The following is a 25,589-nucleotide window of genomic DNA, read 5'->3' as shown; positions in this document are numbered from 1 at the left end:
ACCGGTTTACTTTTAGGCTCCTGAGGCCAAAGTTGCCTATTTGCTTCCATGTTGAAGTTTTTGACGACATTTTGACTTGAAATGATGTCTGAAGAGTGAAAATTGTAGGAATGAGAGAAAGTTAAAGCTATGGCCTCCGAGCTCGTGTCGTTCTCCCCTTGCAGCCTCCCACCTCCCTCTTATTTTACACAAATAGTTCACTGAAATGTGTTTCTGAAAACACTTTAGGTGAGAAATCAGCTATGCAGTTGCTGAATCTGTCTTTATTTTAGATCGACAACGCTCAGTTTGAAAGATTTTCGAGAGCTTGCGGGCGGCAGCGCCGTCTCTGGAAACTCGCTGCTCCGCGCCAGCATTGCACGGCTTCTTATATAGACAATGAATGGGAACATTCCCACCGCTATGAACTCAGACAGGAGGCCGTTTAGTTTCCCGGTGTGTCCAGGACTTCCACAAAATGTACAAAGCAGTAATAGTGTTTATTACGGCCACAAATGATGACACATTATCGGTGTAAATGCAGCGGGTGCCGGTCGGATATCTCTCTCACCCAGACTGCAGTACGTCCCCGATCCCAAACTGCTCGGTCACACTGTTAATAATCTATCCTGTACGACAAACCGGATACCAGCACCGTAACTTTGTAGCTGTCTGTAGCTCCGCTACTCTTTATTTTCCCCCGTCTCTCTGGCAACAGTAACCATGGACATACATTTGTAACATTCTACTCCGTACTGGAGTTTCAGAATAAAAGCATAGCATGGAATATTACAGCTTTGTTGTCTACTACATACTCATACACAGTGGCGTGCACAGACATTTTGGGGGGCAGGTGCTCAGTGAAAAATAAGGGCACTTTATGCGGCATGTAGAACTGACGGCTGCCTTATTATAGCAGTGTGAGATTTAAAAAATAAACAAACATTACAGGCACATGTTGAACGTTATATGCTATTGTTTTATTTCCCACAGAGCTGCTCCCCTGGGCTGCCTGCTGTAACTCTCTTCGTGTCCTCTCCTTTCTAGGCATTATGCTGCAATTGGTAAGTAAAAAGAGACCAACAATATGAATGAGACTGTTTGGTTATATTTCAACAAGGCACAGGGCTACTTTTTCTGCAGGCAATTGGGAATTGCCTGTTTGTCATTTAGCAAATACATTAATGCACTTGCTAATTATGTAGCCTAATCATGTAAACCTACACAATAGCCTACTAAATATTTATCTTAAGTAAGTATACAGATAGATTCACATGCTGTAGGATACCAATGACAAACTCTACCGGTGGTCATCGTCATGTCATATCTATTACTGATTTTGGGTAGCGTCTAGCTTGTTAAGCAGATGAGCAGCCATTAATTTGTGCCCAGCTGTGTGCCGTTGAGACCGGCTACTTCACAACAGAGACAAATAAATGCAAGTTGCAGCTTGGCAACTAAGGCACGTTCACACTGCTTTTATTTTGAAAATAGACCGGATTGTCTCGTGTTTCTTTGTGTGAAAAAAAAAAAAACTTTCAAAAGGGCACTTGCTTGGTGCAGAGGTGCTTTAGCACCACCTAGTGTCTACCTGTGCACGCCACTGCTCATACAGCTTTATTTTATACTACATACTCATAAAGCTTTGTTTTCTACTATATATTACATACTCATAAAGCTTTTTCTACTACATAATCATACAGCTTTATTTTATATTACATACTCATGAAGCTTTGTTTTCTACTATATACTACGTACTCATAAAGCTTTGTTTTCTACTATATACTACATACTCAAAGCTTTGTTTTCTACTACATACTCATACAGCTTTATTTTATACTGCATACTCATAAAGCTTTGTTTTCTACTACATACTCATACAGCTTTGTTATATACTAGACACTCATTCTCACTGGGTGCAGTCGAATAGTCTTTTTTGCTTAGGAAGGTTCCTAACTGAAGAAGTGACCCGGAAGTAAACAAGTGGCCACCATGATAAGAGCTGTTCGAATTCTCTAAATGCAAAGGAAAGGAGCTCCAATGCTTCCTTTCAGAGCTCCTTTAGCATAGGATGCAACGGACCTTCCTATACGAAAGGAAAGGAGATTACGCCGACCCACAATTCTTTGCGAGAGCAACATTTAAAGTGCCGCACACCTCGGCCGTTCATGAAAACAAACAGTATTTACATATTTAACAATGACTTTCATGCAGACATATAGTAATTGGAATAGTGATGATAAATGTGTGTGGACAGTGATACTAATTGACTGGTATGTTTTTATTTATTTCAATCATGTTACAAACTTTACAAAAACGAAACTAAAACCACAAATGAAATGTAAATACAGCAACCGGTCAAACAGGAAGGAGGAGCTGCTGGACCTGAAGCCGGTCAGTGAACCAGCTGCTTATAAAACCAACATGTGGAGAAGTGGACGATGCGCTTTTTGTAGTCCATTATTGTAGTTTCTCCAGTGCAGACGCACGTCAATCGCAGGTGCCGATCATCAGCTGTCAATCATCAGCGGCCGCGTTATAATGACGTAGCTTAGAGAAAGTACGGTCGGATTCTCTGAACACCGCGGTCGACTATTCCTAAGTTCTTTTGTGTTCTCCTATCGCCTTTCCTTAACCCTGTGACGTTTTCCCCAGAGGTCAAGGAATAGGAGATAGGACCTTATTTTTTGACTATTCGACTGCACCCACTGACTCATTCACACTGACCTTTTCTGGGAAGTAGTACTGGGAAGTAGTACTGGGACACATGGTTCAAGCAGACCAACAGGCCCATGAAAGTCTGACTGTGCTTTCTGGTCCTCAGAGGTCCTGACCCACGCAACCACTAACTGGCCTGAAAATGAAGCCCCACTTGTAGCACCACCTGCAGGACTGTAGCTGAATACATATATATATATATATATATATATATATCATTATGTTACTGTTTTTAGCTATTAGCCGCATTAACAGACCCAATCGTTTAAAACTTCAATGTTATTTAAACAGGAGATTTACGGACTCTCTAAGGTCCCCATAAAGACATGAAGGTGTCGGTCTTTAAGACGCTTCACATTTGTTGTGCTACTTTGTACCACTAATTTAGCATTGCTAGCATATTGGATAGTTTTCCTGGTCATTAGCCTCGTATGCTAAATACATCCAAACGGCACTTTTGCTTTGTTAATTAGGGTCTGAAGCACCGACAACGTTGCGAAGGCCCTATTGTAATTACAAGGATATTATTTGTAAAATAAACGGCCTTCTTGGGAGCCTAATTTCAGAAGTTAGAAAAAAATTGGTGTGCACATGGGGACTGCTGAAAAATTTGCGATTTTAGAGGTTTCATATTTGGCCACAAAAATGTGGCTCGCAAGCGCCACCTAGCACCTTTTAGGCCACGACCCTCACACCCTAACTCCAATTGACACGAAATTTGGCACACGTGCAGGTGAATGTGCTCTACAAAATTGCCATTGGGACTACTAAAGTCCGCCTCCTGAAATTTTCCACCATCTTGAATTTTGTGAAAAACACGTTTTTGCTAACTCCTCTTACACCGTACATCCAATTCTCAATATTCTGTGAATCATCACCAGACCAAGCTGGTCAATATTATCACAGGCTTTGTAAAAATATTGTTGTGTACATAAGTTATTAGCCAATGAACATCAGAGGGGCAGGGCTCTGGAAATATATCCTTAACTCCCTTAACTCCATAACCTTTGGCCCAATCATCTCAAAAATTGGAGGATATGTTGACATCTCTCCCTGGAACATATCCTGAAAGTTTCATTAAAATCACCCACTCGGGGGGCTACAGTAAATGAGCAATTTTGGGCCATTTTAGGCAATTTTTTCAAATTCCCCGGGTTGTATTTTAACAAAGTCCTCCTACACCTACACCACAAAACTGCAAACTGTTATAGCTTTATTGTACATTGTCCGATCTGGTCGAAACTTCACACGTTTGATGAGAATCCCACCCTGAACACGTCTGAACTGCAATATTGACTCATAATCAGAGCGCCACCTACTGGCAATAGAAAGTGTTACGTTTTATACTTCAGCGAATGCAGCTTTATCAGATTCACCTCAAACTTGCTCATCAAATACTCAACTCTTCAATGATGAAAAGTTATCAAAAGGTCTTGCAAGGTCAAAGGGCGTGGTGTTTTTGCAAGTGTACATGAAGTTGTTTTAACTTCAGTATCCAATTAAATGCCCAATCTGTTCAAAACTTGTATGATAAGAGTCTCACCCTGAACACGTATGCACTGCAATATTGACCTCAGGTCAGAGCGCCACCTGATGGTACCTGGAAACCTGGAGTTTTACACTTTTACCGATCCTCCTAGGTCCTAGGAGAATGATCACCTTTAGCTTTGACATACATGCATGAAAATTTGTAGGTACATAGGAAATGTACAGATGTACAAAAAAGCCTCTTGGACTCATACCCTAAACCCAACAGGAAGCCATTTTGCATTTTATGTTAAATCTTAAGCGATTTTTTGCGTTTTTCATGCAGTATATTTTAACTAACTCCTCCTACACCGTTGATCTGATTCCTACCAAACTTGGTGAGCCTTTTCTTAAGGCCTCAACGACAAAAAATGATCAAAAGCTCTTACATAAGTCAAAGGGCATGGCGCCATGAAGTTTGCTCTTTCGCCACAATAGTGGAAGCTGTAATAACTTGTGTCCATTGTCCAAACTTCACAGGTTTGATGAGCGCCCCACCCTGAACAGGTCTGCACTGCAATATTGACTCACAATCACAACGCCACCTACTGGGACAGGAAATGTCATGTTTTTACACTTTTATGCACTCCTCATGTGTTGGCCTGATCCACCTCAATTTTGGTATAAGAGGAAGTGATGTTTCCAGTGGGTGCTTACAGTCCCAATGTTGTGAAACTTTGTACACCAGTCTAGCATGATGACTTTAAATTCAAGCAGGGGATGACCAGCGACGGGGCGGTGGCCGGGTAGGCAGCCGTAACACTGACAGGCAGCCGTAGCACTCCTGACTTGCGTATGTGCGAGGGCCCATACATCAATGCTCGCAGTTTTAATTTTCTACAAAAACTGGTAGCAAAGGTGCTCCAATAAAGACAGATGGACATAGACGAACAGAAAGGAGATGGAGTTTAGACAGACGGGAGATGGAGTCCATCTCCTGGAGTTTACTCCATCTCCTGTCCGTCTGTCTAAACTCCATCTCCTGTCTGTCTGTGTCTAAACTCCATCTCCTGTCTGTCTGTGTCTGAACTCCATCTCCTGTCTGTCTGTGTCTGAACTCCATCTCCTGTCTGTCTGTGTCTAAACTCCATCTCCTGTCTGTCTGTGTCTAAACTCCATCTCCTGTCTGTCTGTGTCTAAACTCCATCTCCTGTCTGTCTGTGTCTAAACTCCATCTCCTGTCTGTCTGTGTCTAAACTCCATCTCCTGTCTGTCTGTGTCTGAACTCCATCTCCTGTCTGTCTGTGTCTGAACTCCATCTCCTGTCTGTCTGTGTCTGAACTCCATCTCCTGTCTGTCTGTGTCTGAACTCCATTTCCTGTATGACACCCTAACAGAGGAAAAGAACCGTATACAATACTTGATCTCAACTGTCCTTTAATGAGGGCTGCATTCTATTTAGCATACACAATATATTTTTGTGTTGTGTATGCTGGTTCAGTGGTACAATGGTTGTATGTAGTATTCATGAGCATATCCGAGCTTCTATGGTTGTATATAGTTTTTATGAGTATATCCGAGCTGCTATGGTTGTATATAGTTTTTCTGTGTATATCCGAGCTTCTATGGTTGTATATAGTTTTTCTGTGTATATCTGAGCTTCTATGGTTGTATATAGTTTTTCTGAGTATATCTGAGATTCTAAGGTTGTATGTAGTATTTATGATTATATTGGAGCTTCTATGGCTGTATATAGTATTCATGAGTATATCTCAGCGTCTATGGTTGTGTATATAGTATTGATGAGTGGGCAGGACTAGGGCATTTGTTTAGACAACCTTTACCAGACTCGACCCAAATGTTGAGGAAAAGTTAGACCATAATCGGCAGAGCGCTTGCTGTTCAGAAAGAGAAAAAGAGATGCATTAATATCAACAGCACAGAACAAGACACACTACATATTTGTAACACAAAACATAATGAAAATATTTATTTGTCCAATTTGGTCATTTGCCTCAAACAATATGTATTCCAAGTTATATATACACATTTACAATTAATTACACAAAACTGGCAATTTCACCACTTAAATGAGATAATTTTGGATGGATGGATTTATGCAATACATTCCAGTATATTAATAAATAGGAGACATAATTATGAGGCTGTAATATCCCTGCTAGCATCTCCTCATGAGCAGCTGTAGTCAAGCCACCAAAATGCTGCATGAGCTACGCTGACCAGCGTTACAGATGTAGTGAAGTATTGGTAAAAAATATTCACGTATACCATTTGTTACCGATACTACCTTTAAAAAAATACCAGGCCACGTTGGCAGCAGCTTGTCCAGCCTCTTCACCTTCCACCAGCAGAATCCACTTTAGCATAAAGAAAGATAGGTGGTGCTAAATGAAAGCATTCTTTGTACAATGGTGCCGGTTCACAAAGAGATCAATTCTTATCAAAAGAATTTTGCATTTCCAAGTTGATACAAGATCACTCTTTGTGGAGCTTCACCTTTATCTTCACATCTTAGTATTCAGGATACTTAAACATGACTCCTAATTAACATCAAGTCACTTAATAGAACATCAAACAGTAGGCAAAAGAAATTAACTCAGCATTCATAACTGGAACAGGAAGTGTATCTAAATAGAAGTACTAAGGTCACTCCTGAAAGCCTCAAGCCTGTGGAAAAACTAAAAACAAGTCTTTTCTTGTCTGATCCTTACCATGGAGTCAGGAAGGTAACGGTGCTGAGAAAGCCACTCATCCCGCATGGTGGATCAACCATTACCTAGAAGAAACTGTCAACAAGGTTTAGCAGTAACGTGTACTGAATCCATCATCACAGAAACACATGCACAGTGATGTGAACCAATTCAACAGTGTTCATCCACTCTGAAGAGGTTCAGAGACAAATCAAGTTCAGTCTCAATATCTGAAAACAGAGATTAGTACTTGAGCCTACATTTTGAGCGACGTGCTTGCACTCTCTGCACACTTGGTGCAGAACTCCACTGAGACATGGTTCTGGTCCACATGCAGACACACGCCACCCGCTGTCTCTTTCTCCTCCACTTTCACACGCTTCCTGGGTAACGCGTAGTCGTGGTCGTTGACGTCGGGCCCCTGGAAAAGCGAGGAAGATAATTTCATCCCATTCACACCGCTCAGCCTGGACAAGAGCTGGGCTAACATGCTCTCATTGGCCAGCACAGCTCGCAAGTACCTGGTTTCATCTTCCAACTCGTCTACTCTCTTGGTCAGCTGAGAGTTTTCCTTGAGGAGCACGTTGTTTTCTGCTGACAGGATCCCAACTTTCTTCTCTAAGCTGTTGACATACTCTTTCTTCCGGAGACGGTTCATTCTGGCAGCAATGGCATTTTTGTTGATCATGCGACTTGACTGGGTGTGCCTCTTTCCTGGGTTTGCCTTGGATGATGCTCTATCTGGAGACGAGGCCGCTGAAGCGTAGATCTCAGAATCCTGGTCTTTAGCACCGCAAACACCAAGATCAGCCAACTCAAAGTCGAAGAGCGAGGAGGCAGAATCGCTTTCAAGTGTCCATTTTAATTCTTCTATTCCAAACAGGTCGTCTAGCTCGAGTGAAGCACTGGCTGTTTCATCAGATGGGAATCCTTTAGGTGGACTTGGCAGGTCTGTGACAGTTTCCACCATTTCAACCTCCAGAGGCTGCACCTCCGCGTTGCTCATCGCATGTCCTCGTCTCCTGGTGATCATCGTGCTTCAGCACTGCGACGCCGGTCAGAAGATCTCTGGTGATAGCTCAACTGTGGACACAAAGAATGAGTTAGCGTTAGTGTTGTCACGATACCAACATTTTGGTACTGGTACCGGTACCAACATGTGTTTCGGTACTTTTCGGTACTTTTCGATACTTTTTCAAATAAAAAGTGAACGCAAAAAATGTCATTACTGACTTTATTTTAATAGAAAATCTTAGAACAATAACATATTAATCAGCAAATAAAATAAAATACCACAAAGACAAGCTTTTCTAATGCACACAATTTTAAAAATGTTAAAATATAAATACAATAATATAATATAAAATATAATAATATAAATAAACTAGCTCTATTTTTTTTCTTCCAGAGCTACTTTTGTTAAGAGTGAAGGCGGTGGCGCTTGCTTTTAGCACTGAATGTGGCTTTTTTTCATGAGTTTAAATGACCTGTCGTTCCCTGAGCTCAGTCTGCAGGTCTGGGTGCTGGTCCTTTAAGTGTTTGGCTAAGTCGGAGGTGTTTCCGCCGTTAGCCATGCATGTTTTAAACACCGTTTACACAGTGGTGCATCGGCGTTAACGGCCTCGCCTTGCGCATTTGTTTTAAGCTAAAGTACGGCCATATCGCACTTCACGGCGCTGGTTTGTCCGCAAGTTGCGGCGTGGTGACGGTTGCAGCAGCCGTTCTCCTCTCCGTGCTTCGCTCTCTCGCTCTCTCTCTCGCGCTCTCTCCAAGCTTTCCTCCTGCTCCGTTTGTTGTTCCAGTCTACGCTGCTCGCTAACTTGCTAGCGGTTTCCTCCGGCTTGCCTTTTATCTCCCCAAGCTGCCGGTCGCTCCTCGTCCTCTCAGCTGTAGTTACGGTGACGTCACGTGGCGAGTTCGCCGCGCTGTTGCGGGCGCTGCAAGTACCGGTCCCGTCCAAATGCAATATGGTACCGTTTTAAATGCCTCAGTACCCCGGTACCAAATTAGTACCGGTATACCGTGCAACCCTAGTTAGCGTGTAAATCTGGTAGCTAGCAAACAATTAAGTTACCTGGAAAATGGCTCATTTTGGTACTGGTTTTAGTCAGCTGGTACAGTAAAGGCTGTAAAACTTCTCTCCATTTCATAACATACTAAAGCAGAAGCTCCACGTGTCTCAGTGCAGGAGAGACTGTTTAAGGGTTTTACAGACTTCCGACTCTTGAATTTATTTTATCCACATTTCTGCAATGAAATTGCTATATCTGGATGAATTGTCTCTGTTGAATTGTGGAAAGTGTTGGTTCAACAAGATTCAGGTTAGCGAGGCTCGTTGCTCCATGAGTGTGAGGAAGAAAGAGAGTATGTGCTCATAAATAAAGAGCCTTAACTCATTAGTCACTGTATAAAAGTATAAATAATGACACCAATAAGGTATGCATGTACAATATAAAACAACACTCTGGTCTGTTTCTGTATTTGCTGTTGAGGTAGTCGTATCTTAAGGACAGTGCACATAGGTGTTATTGCAGAGGATAAAGTAAAGTTGGCAGTTATGTGTTATAACATCACTGTAACATCCGTAACGCTCTGCTGTGGAACATGTGCGTTAGACCGGGAGATACTGAGCTAGTGAGGTGACAGCAGCCTCCCCTTCTACGTATAACCAACGTATCTTACCGGAAGCTGCACCGGGCCTCAGACCTTCCGACGCGGTTCAATCGGAGCTCTATGCTGCACCGTCATACGCCACAGCTCAGTGCCCACAATGCACCGCTGCTATCGTAACCTGGACGTCATGTAGCTCGGCGTGCTAACATTAGTTTGCTCACAAGGCCCCGGCGGCCCCAGCTTTAGCTTTCACTTAACGTTTCTAGCTGCGGTCTACCTGCCGGCAGGATGTTGTCGTGACTTAAAGCTAACCCACAGTAGCACTGTCCGCCTTGTTCGGCGGTTTACTTTGACTCACGTCATTCACGCTAACTTCCGAGTGACCGCTCGATTCCTTTCAAGCTAACACAGCTAACAGCGACCAACAGAACAGCTGTTGATGACGCAGCGTATTTTTGCGGCACTTCTTCGTACAACTACTCACCGTCCCGTTAAGAATAAACGCCGAAATAAATTTCTACCACCGTCATCCGATGAAACGGCGCAGGTTAACGTCGCCGACCCCTCGTTCAACCGCACAGACACGGACAGAATAATGGCGGCGGCGCTTCTTCTTCGTCTTCTTCTTCTTTGCGTTTTTTGGCGGATTGCAATACAAACTGCAAGGTGCATACCGCCACCTACTGAACCGGAGTATGTAGAACAGGGTCTAGTTCTCTATGGTTTTACATTAAATTATTTAATGTAATCAGGATAATGAAGTAAAAAAATAAATTTAAAAAACCCGCTATGTCCTATAAAACAAACCAGTGTTACCTAGAAACTCTATCTCTGTGTCTCCCGCACCTTATCGCCCCTTAGTTCCCAATATCCCTGCTAAGCTCCACTCACGTCCTGCCTCTCTCACCCTGTCTTTAACCTTGCCCTTTCTTTGATATATTTACTACATTGCATAATTACATGTTCAGCGTTTTCTGTTTTCCTACATACTGTACAAAGATCTGAATTTACTTTTCCCAATAAAAATAATGTCTTATTTAATCCAGTGTGATCAAATCTTAGTCTTGATAGTACTACCTCCTCTCTTCTACTTCTTCCCTTAATACTCTGTGTTCTGACTGTGTTTTGTTCTATAAGTTCTGCCCTTGCTGTCCTCGTCCCACTTCTTCTGCCAAAATCCAGATATTTTCTTTTTGACTAGTGCTTTGCCTTCACCTTTTCCAAGTGGAATATCAGTGATATGTTGCGTATTTAATGCTGTTTTTGCCGCTTTATCTGCACATTCATTGCCTGTAATTCCCACATGAGCAGGTACCCAGCAGAATTCTAACTCGATCCCCATTCTCTGAATTCTGAACAGACAGGGAAGGACTTCATATACCAAATCTTCTCTTAGTGACTTCATGGTCTGTAGGCTCAATAGCACTGCTGCAGAGTCCACACACATCACCACCCTGTCTGGTCTGACTTCCTCCACCCACTGAAGCCCAAAAATTACTGCCATCATCTCTGCCGAATAAACTGATAGTTGATTTGTTATCCTATTGCTCATTTGAATTTGAAAAAGCGGGATGAAAACTCCTGTACCAACACGATCGTTTTGATCTTTTGAGCCATCAGTAAATATCTGTAAAAATGATTCTTTATGTACTGATTTGCACAGTGTCCTATTTCCCTTTCCATCCAATCCTTCTTTAGGTTCATAATACTAAAATCAACCTTAACTTTAGGGAAAAGCCATGGTGGGACATTACTTAATGGCAAAGAGGAGTTAAAACAAATTTCTTTAATACCAATATTTTTCAATTTTATCTTTTATCTTCCATCCAAAGCCATTTCCCTCAAAACTGTTATATTCCCAACATTCGTTTAAGACACTTTTGCTGTTTTCAACCGCACATCCTCTTAATCGAATCCAGTATGCTAATGGGAGTTTGTCCCTTCTGAACTCTAGTGGGCTTTCACCTGATTCCACCAGCACGGCATTCATTGTCCTAGTTGTCCTCATTGCACCAATACAGAGTCTCAAGGCTTTATTTTGCATTCTTTCAATTTTGTTTAAGTGTGATTTGGCTGCTGCTCCATATACAAAACATCCATAGTCTACTGCTGATCTCATCAATGACTTATATATATCTATTAATGCCTGTTTATCTGCTCCCCAGTTATATCCAGATATAGCTCTTATTAAATTAACTACTTTTTTGCATTTTGTTTCTAGTTTTTCGACATGCAACTTCCATGTACACCTTTCATCGATCCATATCCCCAAGTACTTAAATTCCTTCACTTTTTCTATTGGTTGTCCATATAAACTAAGACTCTGTTCCTCTATCTTTCTCTTCCTGGTGAAGTACATATAGCAAGACTTAGCGGTTGAAAGTTTGAAACCCCAATTATATGACCATTGTTCAACTTTTAGAATAGCCTGCTTTATCTTTTTAAAAACATTTAGAGCATCATCTCTCCCCCTAATCCAAATAGCTCCATCATCTGCATATAAGGATGAGCAAATCCTTCGATCTAGATTTATAAAACTGTCATTAATCATTACATTAAATAACACTGGACTGATGGCACTTCCTTGGGGAATTCCATTAGCTATGTCATATTCTTCGGATATCTCCAGCCCTACTTTAACTCTGAACTTTCTTTCAGAAAGGAAGTCTATACCCAGTTAAATAATCTTACACTGATACCCATTTTATTCATTTGAATTAACAGTCCTTCTCTCCACATGGAATCATAGGTTTTTTCAATGTCAAAGAATACAATTAGCTCTTTCATCTTGAACGTTTTCTCTATTTCATTGCTAACTTTCACAAGAGCATCCATAGTTGATCTCCCTTTCCTGAAGCCATTCTGATATGATGCCATAAGTTCTTTCTGCTCTAGTATATAGTTAAGTCCCGAGACCAAGATCTTTTCCATCCATTTACACATATGAGAGGTCAAGGCAATGGGTCTGTAGTTTCCAGGGTTATTTGGATCTTTACCAGGTTTACTAAAAGGCAAAATAAGTGCAGTCTTCCAACTTTTTGGCATTATCCCTTCTCTCCATATCTTATTGAATAATTCCAGAACAAGTATTAATACTTGGCCAGGCAACTTACGAAACATCACATAACTTAGTTGGTCCTGACCTGTTGCTGTATTCCCAGTGCCATGCAACACTATTTCTAACTCACGCATCGAGAGTTGAGTCTGCATTATCCTTTTTCCTAATTATATTCCGGTTTTTACTTAGTATTTCCTCTTCTTATGCAGTTCATTCAAATGATTTCCATTATGTACACTGGCAAAGCTCTTACCCAGCAAATTAGCCTTTTCTTTATCATTTATAGCTGTTGTTTCTCCATCCTCTAATATTGGTATATTAGTGTACTTCCTTTTGCCACTCATCTTCTTTAACATATTCCAAACATCACCTAATTTCACTTCTTTGCCTATAGTACCACAATACACACTCAATGTGTTCTTTTTACTAGATTTAATAATCCTACGAGTCAGAGCTTTTTTCCTTTGGTAGTCTATTAAGTTTCCTTGATTCAGGTTACTCCTCAGTACTCGTAAAGCTTTATTTCGTTAACAGCTCGTTCGTTTAACAGCTTTAGTACATTCTTCATTCCACCATGGCACTACTTTTCTATTCCCTGTTATACTGCTTATGGGTATGCTCTTCAATGCAGCATTCAGAATCATATTAGTCACTCCAGAAGCACATTCTTCTACCGTCCATTGAGATCGAACTAGCTTGCTCTATACAGTATTCTTGAAATTTGTCCCAGTCAGCTTTTTCAAAACACCATTTCTTTAGTTTTCCTGGGCAAAAACATTAAGATTTATAGAGCAGAGAATTGGAAAGTGATCACTTCCTATGCTAGAGTTATCATCAACATTCCATTCAGATGTACATACTAAGGTTCTGGATACTAATGTTAAATCCAGACAGGATAAGCTATTTCTATATATATCTAGTCTTGTTCCTTTGCCATCATTGAGACAGACTAGAGATCTTTCTTCCAATATGTGCTTTAATCTGTACAGAACAGCCGTATGCTGCACTATGTTCTCCTACACAGTTGCAGCATTTAAATTTGGCATCTTTCGCACATTTCCCATATTCATGTTCCCCTCCACATTTTGCACATCTTTGCTTACCACGGCACTGTTGGGCTACATGCCCCACTCTTTGGCATTTGAAGCATCTAACTGGCTTTGGGATATACGCTCTGACTTTATAATTGATCCATCCCATTCTGACCTCTTTGGGAAGCGTGCTCTCAAAAACATAAAATTCCTCCTGAACACAGCAAACAGTTACATCATCATCTCTATCACAGTCTCTACGTAAATTACATGTAGTTATTTAAAATCACCATTTGTTACATGACTGTTGCATTATTATATAACTGTAAATATCGAAATAATCCAAAATCTATATGATTTTACTTCACACTTTGGCCTTTAACACAGTTGCCCAAATGCTGCTATGTTGGCTGTGGAAGAACCTATGTCAGTTTTGTCTTGTGGAAATCCATCCAGGTGGTAACAAGTCAGTGTTTCCCTCCACGCTAGCTAGGTAGGTAGACAGACAGGTAGACAGACAGACAGACAGGGCTGCTTGGAGTCTGAACCCTCGGCTAACATGTCTGCCCGTGCAACAAAGTCTCCACATCAGACATCTTTCACTCAAAAAGGACACCCTCCTTCAATAGAAAAGTATTTATTGAACATATGCATGTAAAAACAGTGTTACACAAAACCAGCCGGTGCTCGGAGCAACATCCCCAGGTGTCGACTCGAAACCCTCTGAGGGACAGACAGCTGTTTCACTTGTATGACGGATGGAAGAGAACCATATTCATTAACCATTTCCAAATTCTATATCACGTTCTTCCCTGTCATGTGCAGTCTATGATGCTTCATAGATGTGTTCAATGTCTGCACTGCTTTCACTTTAGTCTCAGCCACCAGTTAAACATATTGTAAACACAACATGAAGGGTTTTACAAATGCTTTTAGAGGAGGGCTGCAACAAACCAATGTTCAACTAACTCTACTAACCGGCTGATTACTTTTAAAATCTGTTGTCTGTAAATAGTCAGAAACCCTTTGGATGGTTGTGAGATAAACAAGGCATTTGAAGAGGTCACCTTGGGCTCTGGACATTGTATTAATCCTGAGTTGCCCTCCTTAATGACATAGAAACCGAAATGCACCAAATCGTTCACATTTAAGAAGCTGAAACTAGTGAATGTTCAGATAAATGATGATTAATCAACTGCTTGACACATTTGCTGTTTATTATTGAAGTTGTCATATTCTGAACGTTGTGTTGCTTTGTCCAACCTACCGAGAGCACAAGTTCAACACTGCCAGCAGCTGCACAACAACTCAAAACAGTTGCAGTCCAGACTTCAGCTTACTGACGTCAGCGTGGCTCCACAGAAGGCCCTCAGCTGTTCTCAGCGGGGCCGAGGTCCCTGGGACACCGCGTGGCGTGTTGCTCTCCGGCTCCACCGTCTGGTCAAACACAGTCATTGTTGAGTAGACGTCCACCATCAGGCGTGATGGGTCATCGGACTGTCCGGGGACTTGACCAAGAGGGAAGTTCTTCCACAGAACTTTATCACTACACACCTGCCACGGAGAGCCTCGGAGCACTTCGGCCTTCTCAGCCTGGGCATCGGCCCGCCTGTAGTCCTGGGAGGACTCACTCCTCTCCGCCTCCGCCGTGGAGCGCCAAGGACGGCCATGGCGCCGTGAATACTGCAGCTTCTCGTGCAAGCTCTCTAGGGTGTAAATGGGCTGCTGCTGCTCCAGAGGAGGGTCCGGCTGTGGGACCTGGGTGTAGATGGAGCAGAGCTGGAGCAGCCTCTGGCGGGTTTCCAGGGGGAGCGCATGCTCCATGTCGTCCAGGATCAACTGGAGCAGGTGAGGTGTGCTGGTGCAGGGAGCCTCCAGGCACGCCGAGAGCAGCTGCTGCCACCGCAGCTGGATGCGGTTCACGAAGACCCGGTCCTTCATTCGGGCCTTCTTCTGGCCCTTTGTTTCAAAATGGTATTCAAACCTCTTGCTGTTACAGAGAAGGATTTCTGAGATCCAAGCAGAAACGTAGAAGGCCCTGTGGCTGTTGGGCTCGTCGGTCAGCAGCTTCAGCTCCATGAACAGTTTCTCCAGGAGGAGATGGATGAAGGCCGGCGAGTTCAGCATCTTAAGGAGGGGCAGCCAAAACCGCAGGAAGCTCTGAGCCAGTCTGGGTTCAGTGGGGTCCCCGTCATCAGATCCGGCGCAGCCCAGTGTTTCCAGTTGTTCGCAGGTAGGAACTAGAAACCCCTCTTCCAGCAGCACGTCGATCAGCAGACCACTTGACTGCAAAGCAAACTGCTTGATCTCCCCTAGCAACCAGCTCATGTCTTCAAAGGGGGCGGGCCACGGCTTCTTCTCCCGGTCCCCAGGGACCCCATCTCGACCCTGGTACTGCTCCTTCTCAAATGAGATCACGAGTTCCCGTGCGCTCTTGTAGGCTTCCATTTCTTGTTGCCTAGCAACGAGCTCATCCTCTCGGCGCTTCAGGTCCAAGTCTTCCTCCTCGCCATCCGACTCAGACACCCAGTCCTCCGGAGGCCCGCCTCCCAGCTGCCTGGACCAGTATTCCTGCTGGAGCCACTCCAGAACCACCTTGCAGCCCCGTCGACACCACTTTAAGGTTGGGAGCTTCCGGTGCGTGAAGTCGTGCCTCAGGTCCACGACCCACTCCGGGATGTTCAGCTTCCCGGCCAGCCGCCGCAGCGGACGCGCGGTCCTCCCCTGCTGTCGCTCGGTGATCAGATTGACGAACCTCACCAGGCCGGCTCCATACAGCAGTACCAGGTCGTCTCCGTCCAGCTGTCCCGATCTGTCCAGGACCTGGCACCGGACCAGGTCCGCGGTGCAGTCCACCGCCACGGGGCTGCTGCTGGCGTACCGGCATCTCCAGGCGGATATCCGCTGCAGCGCGTACCTCTGCAAAGCGGAGTCTTTGGAGTAGAGGTACTCCAGGACCTGGTCCCACTCGGCTTTGTTAGCCCACGCCACCACATGGCGCTTTCTCTCCGACCTCTTTCTCTTCATGTTAATAGCGTGACAAATACGAATACGGAATACGGTGCAAAACGTGCGTCGGAGTCCTGAGTTATCGAGGCTAGGGCAAACCGGAAATGACGTGTACAGCCTCCTCTTCTTCTGTCAGGGTCTGAAGGCAGCACTACTGCCCCCTGGAGATACTCGGTGCTGCAGCCTGTGCTGTGTTCGCGGCCAGAATCTTTTATTAACTTTATTGACAACAAGAGTATACACAGATTGAATACAGTAAGATGAGATACGTGTATACAACATTAATACACAACCAAACCATCATAAATACACCAGGGGTTGACAGCAAGATAGAAAAAAAAACATTAAACATTATATAAACATAATTTGTAAAGCTTACAAAGATCATACGTTTTAACAGCTTTTTTATTCTCACAATCACAGAGGGAGGAGATATATTGACCAACATATGCAGACAGTTCCAGGAAGTTTGGCTTCTTACCAGAAAATTTAGACTTATGTATGTAAAATTTGGATAAAATAATTAACAAATTAACCATATAAAACTGAGAATTTAGTTTTTTATCATATTCAGTGTAGCAAAAAAAAAACATTTTTCCAGCAAAAATTAAACTGGGGGTAAATATGATCACTGATAAAGCGTGCCGGTCTGCTCCAAAGTTGTCTGGTGTGTGGGCAAGACCAATATAAATGAACCAAGGTTTCGTTGACAGCGACACAGTGGGTACAGTTCATATCAATGTAATAATAATAATAATAATAATAATGAGTTTTATTTGTAATGCACTTTATATTGAGCAAACAATCTCAAAGTGCAATGTCCTTCTTAAGCCTTTGTATATAATAATTAGTTGGGTAAAATCTATGAAGCATTTTAAATTAGATCTCTTTGACCTTGTTGGTTAAAAAAAAAACTTATTAGGTAGTAGCCAGACTTTTTCCCAATTAATATTTCCAGCAAATTTAGACCAGTAGGATAAAGCAGAGGGTGAACTTACATCATATCAACATATCTTGTTGAAATAGTTGACGAATAAACTTGTTTTTATTTTTATTATTACCCGTGAAACAAGCTTTCCCCATTGTTGTTTCAGTAATGTTTAAAGAAGTTTAAGTTGTTGTTAACATTAAGATTTTTAAAAAGGGAAATAATACCCGAAGGCACAGCATCAAAAACAATAGAAAAATCCTTGGGTGTAACAGGGATTCCATACCGTTGCATAAATTCAACATAACTGTAAAGACGCCCATGTTGGTCAAACAACTGACTCAGTAAAAGTATATTGTTATCAAACCATTGTTGGAGGAAAATAGATTTATTTTTGTACAAGAGATATCTATTGTTCCAGATAAAGAACCTATGCGGAGTAAAGTTATGCTTGTAAATTAAACACCATCCTAGTAGCATTTGTTTATGGAATGAGGAAGGTTTGAGGGGAAGTTTGTCAGCATTGTAAGTGCAGAGCAACAAGAACTGGAGCCCACCGACTGAAGAAATAACATAATGGGGAATAAAGTTCCATAGAGAGGTTGGATACTTAAGGTAACGCTTAATCCAATTAATTTTGAAGGTGTAATTTAGGGAAGTGAAGTCCAAGAGATTAAGGCCGCCTTTACTATATTCATTCATTAACACAGTTTTTCTAAGATAGTGAGTCCAGTTTTTCCAAACAAAGTCAAATAAAATCTTGTCTATAGATTTACACACACGACTTTCAACTCCTAGTGATAAGGCAGCATATGTTAACCTTGATATACCCTCAGCTTTTGAAAGGAGTATTCTACCTCTTAAAGACAAGTCACGTAAAAGCCACTGATTAAATCTTTTTTTGGTTTTATCAATTATTGAAGTGAAGTTATTATAACATCTTTGGGATTCATTTTTTATCAATAATGATACATAAATAAGTAACAGAGTTCTTTATTGGGATGTTAGAGATTGACTCAACACAACAGTCCTTTATAGCTGATAGTTCACATTTTGTAAGATTTAAACGAAGACCAGATGCTTTACTAAATTGTTCTATAATATCTATAGCTAAAGACACTTGAGAGCTGTCCTTTAAAAACAATGTTGTGTCGTCAGCCAGTTGACTGATTAAAACACTTTTATCAGCAATAAAGATACCTTGCAGTTTACTACACTTGATATGATCACATAAGAGTTGGGCACAGGGGCGGGGTTAGGGGATGGCTTCTTGGGCTCAAGCCCCGGATGTTTTTGCCAAAGCCCCGAATGTTTACAGTAGGGAGAAAAAGCTCAAAACGGTTTATGTCAGTCTCCCTCCCCTGACCGCACCGGAGGCCGGGTGGTTAGAGTGCATGCCATGAATGCGCACATACGCAGCTGACCCCGGTTCGAATCCGGGCCAGAGGCTTTTTGCTGCATGTCACACCCCCTCTCTCTGCTGTGTTTCCTATCTGTCCACTGCTAATAAAAGGCGTCTATGCCAGAAAAAATATTAAAAAATATATTTAAAGTTATAGTTTTTGCTAGATGGTTTTCATTACCATCAGTTGTAATAACAGTTTGCATACGCAGAATATAAGCCAGAACTTTGCGCATACATCTTTCGTCCCTCTGGGCTAAGCCTCGGATCTCCCATAATCCTAGATCCGCCTCTGGTTGGGCAGCTAGCAAAAATAAATATGGAGATATTGGGCAACCTTGTCGAACACCGCGTTTTACAGCAAACCTGGGAGATGAACCGAATTTGAGTTTAATTGAACAGTTGGCATTATTGTATAGAGTTTTGATGGCATTACAGAAAAAATCACCAAATCCAAATTTGTTTAATAAAACTGTGCTCCACAGTATCGAAGGCTTTGAAGAAGTCTAAAAAAAGCATAAAACTATTATCAGAGATAAGGTAAGAATAATCAAGCATGTCTAAGACAAGTCTAATGTTGTTGGTAATGTGTCTGTTGGGCATAAAGCCTGACTGCGTTTCATCAATTAAAGTATCTAGTACTTTTTTGATTCTTCTAGCAAGAATTAAGGCTAAGATAGTCGTTATTAAGAAGGTAAATAGGACGCCAGTTATCAATGTAGAGAGGGTCTTTACTTGGTTTGGGAATTAAATTAATCAAACCTTGGGTCATACTTGCAGGTAAGGTACTGGAAAATAAACTTTCATTAAATACTTGCAAAAGAAAAGGTGCCAACTGTTGGGACAATAGTTTATAGAATTCAGAGGATATACCATCTGTATCAGGGGATTTGTTGTTTTTTTAGAAGATTGATACAGTCACTGATTTCGATTTGAGATAACGGGAGATCACAGAATTTAGAATCCGACTCAACTAAAAATGTAATTTTCAGAATATTCAGATGTGTTTAATTTTTTGTGGAAAGTGGAGCAAAATTCGAATATAATTTTCTGGTCATCTGTTTTATTATCATTAATAATTAGTTCATTAATGGTGTTTGTTTTTGCGTGATATTTCTCTAAATTGAAGAAGTATGTGGAGTTTTGTTCTCCTTTTTCTAACCACTGTTTCCGTGATCTTATATAAGCTCCTTCTGCCCTTCTCTTATAGATTCCATCGAGTTTTTCCTGTAAATTAAGCAATTTTATTTTATTTTCTTCAGTTAGTGTGTCTGGTAGGGATTGAGAAAGTAATGAGATATCAGAAATTATGTTTTGTTCCTCAAGTTTTTTGATTTTAACTAAATAGCTCCCAAACGCTCTCAAATATTTACCTGATTCATATTTGAATAACTCCCAGTTTGAACCAAATTAATTATCTATTTTAGCCTTATTAAAGTAAAAGCTTATGAATTGAGACATTTTTTTCTTAACTTCATGTTTAAGAAGAGTATATTCAGTTTCCAATGTATCGCTTTGCAGTTTTTCACAGAGGGAAAAAGATTAATTGAGATATGGATAGCTTTATGATCACTGAATGGACACGGAGTAATATTTAATGTGACATCTTGTTCATTAATATTTTTGGAAACTAACCAAAAGTCTAAACGAGAGAGCCTGGTGTTTTCCTTATTGCTCCAAGTAAATGTTATTGCATCTGGGAACTTAACTCTCCATATATCCACCAAATGATATCTCTCCATAAAGATTTTAAAGAAAGAGCTTCTGTTATTATTTCTCATAAGTGGCCATCTATCTATTGAGAGATCTAATGTTACATTAAGTCACCTCCAATTATAATGTGTGAGTTCTGAAATTTGGTTTGCCAATGTTTTAGTCTATGTTCTTTTTCATTAAATAATTGAGAGTTTTCTAAACAAGAGTTGTACCCATACACGTTAACAAAAATCAAAATTAACTTATTGAAGTCAATAACTTGAGAGATATAGTGACCTTTTGCGTCAGTGTCTGTGTGTAAGATGTCATTATTGTATCTATTCTTCATAGCACACCAGCTGAACTTTCTGAACAGTGAGAAAACCATAGATCGTTGCCCCATTGGGATCTCCAAAAATGTACATCATTTGAAGTTGAGTGAGACTCCTGACAAAAACAAAAATCTGTATTAAGCTGTTTGGTGAACAAAAATAAAGCTTTACGTTTTATATTATTTCTCAAACCCCTGGCGTTTAGGGAAACAATAGACAATGAAATACTTCAAATATGGAACGCTTACAAAGTACTTAGAAAAAAGTATATAAGTGCTGAAGTGCTGAGCAATATATGCACCTTGAACAAATAGCATTATTGGTGATAATATTTTAATGTAAAATTAAGCAAACTAAAGGTGTTATAGTTCCCAAATCAAAGGTCCATCCATCCATCCATCCATTTTCTTCCGCTTATCCGGTACCGGGTCGCGGGGGCAGCTGCCTGAGCAGGGACGCCCAGACTTCCCTCTCCCCGGACACTTCCCCTAGCTCCTCCGGGAGGACCCCAAGGCGTTCCCAGGCCAGCCGGGTGACATAGTCACTCCAGCGTGTCCTGGGTCTTCCTCGGGGTCTCCTCCCGGTGGGGCATGCCTGGGACACCTCCCGAGGGAGGCATCCAGGGGGCATCCGATACAGATGCCCGAGCCACCTCAACTGGCTCCTCTCGATGTGGAGGAGCAGCGGCTCTACTCCGAGCTCCCCCCGTGTGACGGAGCTCCTCACCCTATCTCTAAGGGAGCGCCCCGCCACCCTGCGGAGGAAGCTCATTTCGGCCGCTTGTATCCGGGATCTTATTCTTTCGGTCATGACCCAAAGTTCATGACCATAGGTGAGGGTAGGAACGTAGATTGACCGGTAAACCGAGAGCTTCGCCTTTCGGCTTAGCTCTCTCTTTACCACGACGGACCGATACAGCGACCGCATTACTGCAGCCGCTGCACTGATCCGCCTGTCAATCTCGCGTTCCATCCTTCCCTCACTCGTGAACAAGACCCCAAGATACTTAAACTCCTCCACTTGAGGCAGGAACTCCCCCCCGACCTGGAGGGAGCAAGCCACCTTTTTCCGGTCGAGAACCATGGCCTCAGATTTGGAGGTGCTAATCCTCATCCCGGCTGCTTCACACTCGGCTGAAAACCGCCCCAGGACATGCTGGAGGTCCTGGCTCGAAGGAGCCAACAAGACCACATCGTCCGCAAAAAGCAGGGATGAAATCCAGTGGCTCCCGAACCAGATCCCCTCCGGCCCACGGCTGCGCCTAGAAATCCTGTCCATAAAAATAATGAACAGGACCGGTGACAAAGGGCAGCCCTGCCGGAGTCCAACATGCACCTGGAACAGGTCTGACTTACTGCCGGCAATGCGAACCAAGCTCCTACTCCGGTCATACAGGGACCGAACAGCCCTTAGCAGAGGGCCCCCGACCCCGTACTCCCGAAGTACCTCCCACAGAATGCCACGAGGGACACGGTCGAATGCCTTCTCCAAGTCCACAAAACACATGTGGACTGGTTGGGCAAACTCCCATGAACCCTCGAGCACCCTGCGGAGGGTATAGAGCTGGTCCAGTGTTCCACGGCCAGGACGAAAACCGCATTGTTCCTCCTGAATCCGAGGTTCGACTATCGGCCTAATTCTCCTCTCCAGCACCCTAGAATAGACTTTCCCGGGGAGGCTGAGAAGTGTGATCCCCTGATAGTTGGAACACACCCTCCGGTCCCCCTTTTTGAATAGAGGGACCACCACCCCGGTCTGCCAGTCCAGAGGCACTGTCCTCGACTGCCACGCGATGTTGCAGAGACGTGTCAACCAAGACAGCCCCACAACATCCAGAGACTTGAGGTACTCAGGGTGGATCTCATCCACCCCCGGTGCCTTGCCACCGGGGAGCTTCTTAACTACCTCGGTGACTTCAGCCCGTGTAATGGGTGGATGAACCTCTGAGTCTCCAGCCTCTGCTTCCCCAATGGGAGACGTGTCAGTGGGGTTGAGGAGATCCTCGAAGTATTCCTTCCACCGCCCGACGATATCCCCAGTCGAAGTCAGCAGCTCCCCACCTCCACCGTAAACAGTGTTGGTGGAGGGCTGCTTCCCCTTCCTGAGGCGCCGGATGGTTTGCCAGAATTTCCTCGAGGCCGACCGATAGTCCTCCTCCATGGCCTCCCCGAACTCTTCCCAGACCCGAACTTTTGCTTCAGCGACCGCCCGTGCTGCAGCACGCTTGGCCTGCCGGTACCCGTCAGCTGCCTCGGGAGTCCCCCGAGCCAACCAGGTTCGGTAGGACTCCTTCTTCAGCTTGACAGCATCCCTTACTTCCGGTGTCCACCACCGGGTTCGGGGATTGCCACCACGACAGGCACCGGAGACCTTACGGCCACAGCTTCGAACAGCCGCGTCAACAATGGAAGCAGAGAACAAGGTCCATTCGGACTCAATGTCCCCAGCCTCCCTCGGGATCTGGTCATAGCTCCCCTGACAGAGGGTTCCACCAGACGTTCCCAGCAGACCCTCACAACGCGTTTAGGTCTGCCAAGTCTGTCCAGCTTCCTCCCCTGCCAGCGGATCCAACTCACCACCAGGTGGTGATCAGTTGACAGCTCAGCCCCTCTCTTCACCCGAGTGTCCAAAACATACGGCCGGAGGTCAGATGACACAACCACGAAGTCGATCATTGACCTCCGGCCTAGGGTGTCCTGGTGCCATGTGCACTGATGGACACCCTTATGTTTGAACATGGTGTTCGTTATGGACAAACCGTGACCAGCACAGAAGTCCAATAACAGAACCCCACTCGGGTTCTGATCGGGGAGGCCGTTCCTCCCAATCACGCCCCTCCAGGTAACACTGTCGTTGCCCACGTGAGCGTTGAAGTCCCCCAGTAAAACAATGGAGTCCCCGGTTGGAGCACTCTCAAGTACCCCTCCCAAGGACTCCAAGAAGGCCGGGTACTCTGCACTGCCGTTTGGCCCATAGGCCGAAACAACAGTGAGAGACCTATCCCCGACCCGAAGGCGCAGGGAAACGACCCTCACGTTCACCGGGGAAAACTCCAACACATGGCGGCTGAGCTGGGGGGCTATGAGCAAGCCCACACCAGCTCGGCGCCTTTCACCGCGGGCAACTCCAGAGTAGAAGAGAGTCCAGCCTCTCTCAAGGAGTTAGGTTCCAGAGCCCAGACTGTGCGTGGAGGTGAGCCCGACTACCTGTAGCCGGTAGCGCTCTACCTCCCGCACTAGCTCAGGCTCTTTACCCCCCAGTGAGGTGACATTCCATGTCCCCATGGCTAGAGTCACCGTCCGGGGATTGGGTCGCCGGGGCACCCGCCCAGGACAGCCACCCAAATCCCACCGCACCGGCCCCTTCTGAACCCTCCTGCGGGTGGTGGGCCTACAGGAGGGCGGGCCCACGTCGCTCTTTCGGGCTGTGCCCGGCCGGGTCCCGTGGGCACAGACCCGGCCACCAGGCGCTCGCCTGCGAGCCCCAACCCCGGGCCTGGCTCCAGGGTGGGGCCCCGGTGACGCCAATCCGGGCGACGTGAACTTCCTCGATTTTAACTTCTTCATTAAGGGCTTTGGAACCGCTCTTAGTCTGACCTGTCACCTAGGACCTGTTTGCCTTGGGAGACCCTACCAGGGGCATTAAGCCCCGGACAACATAGCTCCTAGGATCATTCAGGTGCTCAAACCCCTCCACCACGGTAAGGTGTCGGTTCAAGGAGGGGCCAAATCAAAGGTGATCCTTCAAAATATTGGTAAATAAATTAAGTCAATGGGGAAGAAAAAGTATCCAATATGTATTGGGAAATATTTTTTTAAGAAAAACAAAAAGGAAAAAAGAAATCCACAATGACTTATAATGTTCGAGTTTGCTCAGTTCCCCTGTAATGATATAACTGTTCGTCAGTTTTAATGGGATAGGGAACTGAGCTATGTAACCCGCAGGATATGGAAAGACTCAGCTGAGATCAGTCACATTACCTCAAGTAACTTCTTGTCCATTGATGAAGGCCCGTGCACCGACGTAATATGCAGGTTTACCTTCACTTCGTGCCTTTTTTACCAAGGGCCACGTCTTCATCCTGGCTTCTTTGATGAGCTGAGAGAGATCCTCAGCAAAACGGAGCTTGTTGTCACGCATGAAGGGGTGTTTTTTTGCAGACTTACGGCATCTCTGTAGGACCTCAGGGAGAATCGAATGATGATGGGTCTCGGCGTGGAGTGGGTTGAAGATGATTTTCCAAGACGATGAGCAACGTCAATAGCAGTTTGAGGCATGTTCTCACCATCTGGGAGGATCTTCTGGCAAATTTCTATGGCTTTTGCTTTCACATTCTCTGTTGAGTTTTCGGCGACGCCATGAAGTTTCAAGTTCCACCGTCTTGAGTAGGAGTCCATCTCACACACACGTGTTTGGAGGTTGATAACTTTCATTTCTTCCTCTTTGAGATGTGAATCAACATTCAGCATTTTTTCTGTGTGTCCTTAATTTCACTGCATGCAAAGTCCAGAGTTTTCATTAGCCCCTCTATTTTAAGTGTGTTGCTGTCGATTTTTTTCACTAGTTTTCACTCACTAGCTTTTTTCGAGGGAGTCAGCTCTCTCGTTGATGAGTTTTGAGAGGGTAGAGATAATGACGCTGTCTGG

General features: G+C 43.7%; 2 protein-coding genes and 1 long non-coding RNA gene across 3 annotated transcripts in view; all 3 read right to left on the bottom strand.

Annotated features, from left to right (window-relative positions):
• The window catches only part of LOC311017226, a 159,487-nt gene that overhangs the window by 103,241 nt on the left and 30,657 nt on the right, over nucleotides 1-25,589 (bottom strand). The window lies entirely within an intron of this gene.
• Nucleotides 6,124-10,117, bottom strand: crebzf (CREB/ATF bZIP transcription factor). Its single transcript, XM_084016327.1, has 3 exons — nucleotides 9,973-10,117; nucleotides 7,135-7,958; nucleotides 6,124-6,542 (listed from the first exon to the last, which is right to left on the bottom strand). The coding sequence occupies exons 2-3, from the start codon at nucleotides 7,906-7,908 to the stop codon at nucleotides 6,444-6,446; spliced, it is 873 nt and encodes a 290-aa protein (XP_083872453.1). The 5' UTR covers nucleotides 7,909-7,958; nucleotides 9,973-10,117; the 3' UTR covers nucleotides 6,124-6,443.
• On the bottom strand, nucleotides 14,199-16,696 carry las1l (LAS1 like ribosome biogenesis factor). The gene has a single exon (XM_084014863.1). It carries the CDS (start codon nucleotides 16,602-16,604, stop codon nucleotides 14,886-14,888), a length of 1,719 nt encoding a protein of 572 aa, XP_083870989.1. The 5' UTR covers nucleotides 16,605-16,696; the 3' UTR covers nucleotides 14,199-14,885.

Source organism: Eutrigla gurnardus (genome assembly GCF_963514095.1).
Source record: "Eutrigla gurnardus genome assembly, chromosome: 8".
NCBI classification, from domain to species: domain Eukaryota; kingdom Metazoa; phylum Chordata; class Actinopteri; order Perciformes; family Triglidae; genus Eutrigla; species Eutrigla gurnardus.
This window is presented reverse-complemented; position numbering and strand designations above follow the sequence as displayed.

Excerpts from the sequence above, each read along its gene's own strand:
- crebzf (XM_084016327.1), bottom strand. The coding sequence starts at position 7,908 with ATGATCACCAGGAGACGAGGACATGCGATGAGCAACGCGGAGGTGCAG. Across the intron at positions 6,543-7,134 it reads CAAGCACGTCGCTCAAAATG|TGGATTCTGCTGGTGGAAGG; the intron begins TAGGCTCAAGTA and ends TTTATGCTAAAG.
- las1l (XM_084014863.1), bottom strand. The coding sequence starts at position 16,604 with ATGAAGAGAAAGAGGTCGGAGAGAAAGCGCCATGTGGTGGCGTGGGCT.